The sequence below is a fragment of the Fibroporia radiculosa genome (assembly GCF_000313525.1).
Source record: "Fibroporia radiculosa TFFH 294 genomic supercontigs, scaffold15416, whole genome shotgun sequence".
Taxonomy (NCBI): domain Eukaryota; kingdom Fungi; phylum Basidiomycota; class Agaricomycetes; order Polyporales; family Fibroporiaceae; genus Fibroporia; species Fibroporia radiculosa.
The window spans coordinates 1,901-4,856 of record NW_012132998.1 but is presented as its reverse complement, the minus strand read 5'-3'; the positions used below and the strand labels follow the sequence as shown (position 1 = coordinate 4,856).

At 42.6% G+C, this 2,956-nt stretch overlaps 1 protein-coding gene across 1 annotated transcript; it reads right to left on the bottom strand.

The window, feature by feature from the left end:
• Positions 1–1,482: 1,482 nt before the first annotated feature.
• Positions 1,483–2,103, bottom strand: FIBRA_09216 (uncharacterized protein; the record flags this gene model as incomplete). The annotated part of the gene is made up of 1 exon (XM_012321536.1): positions 1,483–2,103. The coding sequence occupies one exon, from the start codon at positions 2,101–2,103 to the stop codon at positions 1,483–1,485; it is 621 nt and encodes a 206-aa protein (XP_012176926.1).
• Between the last annotated feature and the right edge of the window lie 853 nt (positions 2,104–2,956).

Sequence of the window (2,956 nt, the reverse complement as noted above, 5' to 3'; positions counted from 1 at the left end):
TAACTACTAAAAGATCCATCTCCTTTGTGTCCTTCCTAGACCCACTAGCTAGTATACAACCGTTCCACAAAACAAGTCTTGTTGCGGAAGTCCGCGATCGAAGGGCCTTCCCGTACCATGTGCCTGACCTGCCTTTGGACCGAACCCACTGCATTGTTTCTGAACCGCTGTATTGTCCCAATGAATCAGCAAACTCCGATACACATCGAATTTTGAACGAAGCGCTTCGAAGGAAAGAGAACAGCATATTTTGACCATCGAACAATTTCGAAGCTGTTTCAGAGCAATTCGAAAGATGTCAATAATAGATGCGCTTCCTGATATCGTTCCTGAGTCATGTGGGGTGTTAGACGCTTGGTTTTGAGCTCTCCAATGAGATTTGTAGCTGTTCGAGGGCATTTCCTGTCGTTAGAGTCATATAGAACAACCATTTCCGAGCCTAGAAGCAGCAGAGTCTTATCACCGTGTTGATGGGTTTGCGGTTCTGAATGGCTTGAATGAAGACTTCTGATGGAAGAAGGACTTCTTCCTCAGGAAGTTCACCCCCCCTTCAGATGCATCTTGATCAATACGTGATAGGGTGTCTGCGTTGCCTAAGCGAGTTCCTGGAACATGGCAAAGACAGTATTTGAATATAGACAGGTATAATGCCCATCGTGCTTGCCGAGGGTTTAGTTTCTGGGGGTCTTTGAAATAGGTCAGATTCATGTGATCTGTCAATACTTCCACTGGTTCGGTGCATCCTTCAATGTAGTGTTGCCAAGCTTTGAAACATCTGATGATTGCCAGGAGTTCTCAATCATAGATTTCGTATTGTTGTTCTATAGAAGAGAATGACTGGGATAGGAAGGTACATGGATGCCATCTTCCGTCAGATTGTTTCTGAGATAGGATGCCACCGGAGGCTTTCAGAGAAGCATCAGACTCTATTTGGAATGGTTTGGTAACATCAGGTTGTACCAAGAGTGGTCTAGTCTTGAAACATTCCTTGAGTTGTTTGATGGCATTGTTGTGATCATCAGTCCAACTCCACTTGATCTCTTTTACCAATAGGTCAAATAGGGGTCATGCTACTTTAGAGTATCCTGGAATGAATCTTCAGTAGAAATTGGCAAAACCCAGGAAGCATTGCAGTGCTTTGATGCTGTCAATCTTTGGCCAATTTAGTACTGCTGATACCTTATCTTCTGCCATCCCTATTTGTCCTGGGTGGAGAATAAATCCTAGAAATTTGACCTCTGATATATCAAAGACGCACTTCTCGGGTTTGAGGAATAGATCTGATTCTTTCAGACGCTGGAGGATCAGTTGAGTGCATTGTTGATGTTCTGCATGATTTGTAGAATAGATGAGGATATTGTCAATATAGATCACTGGCCATCCTTCTAGTAATAGATCCGCAAAGATGCCATCCATCATAGCTTGGAAAGTTGCCAGGGAGTTTGTCATTCCAAAGAACATGACAGTTGGCTCAAATAACCCTCATGGAGTAATGAAAGCTCTTTTCCATTCATCACCTTCTTTGATCCATACATTGTTGTATCCTGTGCGCAAATCAAGTTTGGTAAACATAGTTGACTTGGCAGAGGCAACACAATCCAATAGATCTCCTACTCTTGGGATTGGGTAGGTGTTCTTGATGGTGGTGTCATTGAGTTTCCGGTAGTCCTGATATAGTCGCAGATCTCCTGATTTCTTATTGACAAAGAAGAATGGGGATGCCATAGGAGACTTTGATAGACGAATATATCCTTTCCACAGGTTTTCTTTGATGAAGGTGTCTAACTCTTTGAGTTTTGCCAGTGATAATGGATAAACCTTTCCCTGTTGGGGTTTGAAGTTGGCTTCCAAATCAATTGCATGATCCCAGGGTTTCCATTCTGGTAATTGTTCTGCTGTGCTTTTGTTGAATACAGAGAGGAAGGCATTTAGGTATTCTGGGATATTACTAGCAAGGGTCTTGATTGCTCGTAGAAGTTGATCCCAACAAAAGCGCATCTTTCCAATGATCCAGTCAATGGCTGGGTTGAAACATTTGAACCATGAAAGCCCTAGAATGATTGGGTTCCTATCCAGTACTGTGGCGTAGGCTTCTATCCTCATTGGTTGTCCAGATAAGGATATAGTGAAGAAGACTTTGTGTTTGATAACCGCAGCTTTGTTTGGTGATCTATCAACATTGAACACTGGTCTAGGTGTGATACTCTGGTGCTGGAGATTGTGATCTCAAGCAAACTGGATGTTGATATAATTCTCTATTGCTCCTGTGTTGAGCAATGCTTCAGTGGTGACAATTTTGGCATAGGTTTTTAATATGCAAGGCAAATAAATAGATTTATGAGCTAATCTCACCTGATATAAATAGTCCTTAGTGCCAGTACTTCGATTCGATGTCACAACAATTGAAGACTTCAAAAATCCTTCTCAGAGGATATGGCTTGAATGTATTTTTTGGCTATCCCTTCCTCATCAGAGGAATCCTTGGTGTCATCCTTCTCCTGAGTGGATATGTTGTGGGATTCGATTGCCCTGATGTGATTGTTTGGGCATTGGTGACTCTGATGCCTGGGTTTGTGACATCTGAAACATAACCTCTTCTCCATGTGTTCCTTGTGATCTTTATCTGACAGACGTCTGATCCGCTGATCGTTAGATGATACTTCTGTTGATGCTCCATTCCTGGTCTCAACTGCCCAATTGCAATGTACAAATTTGTGGCAACCAAAAGAACAGTTGGTAGATGGCATGAATAGAGGTTTATCACCGAAGATATTGATCATGGATTGACAGATAGATTGGACACTGTTGAGGTATCCTACCACAGTGACTGGTAACGGCGGTTGAGCGGCGATCTTGATTAGCAGAGCAGGGGGGATAAGGCACTGTAGTTCTTGAATTTTCCCTAATTCATTTAATTCGCTAGCCTGTAGAAGAGGTTGAAGAGTTGTGACAAATC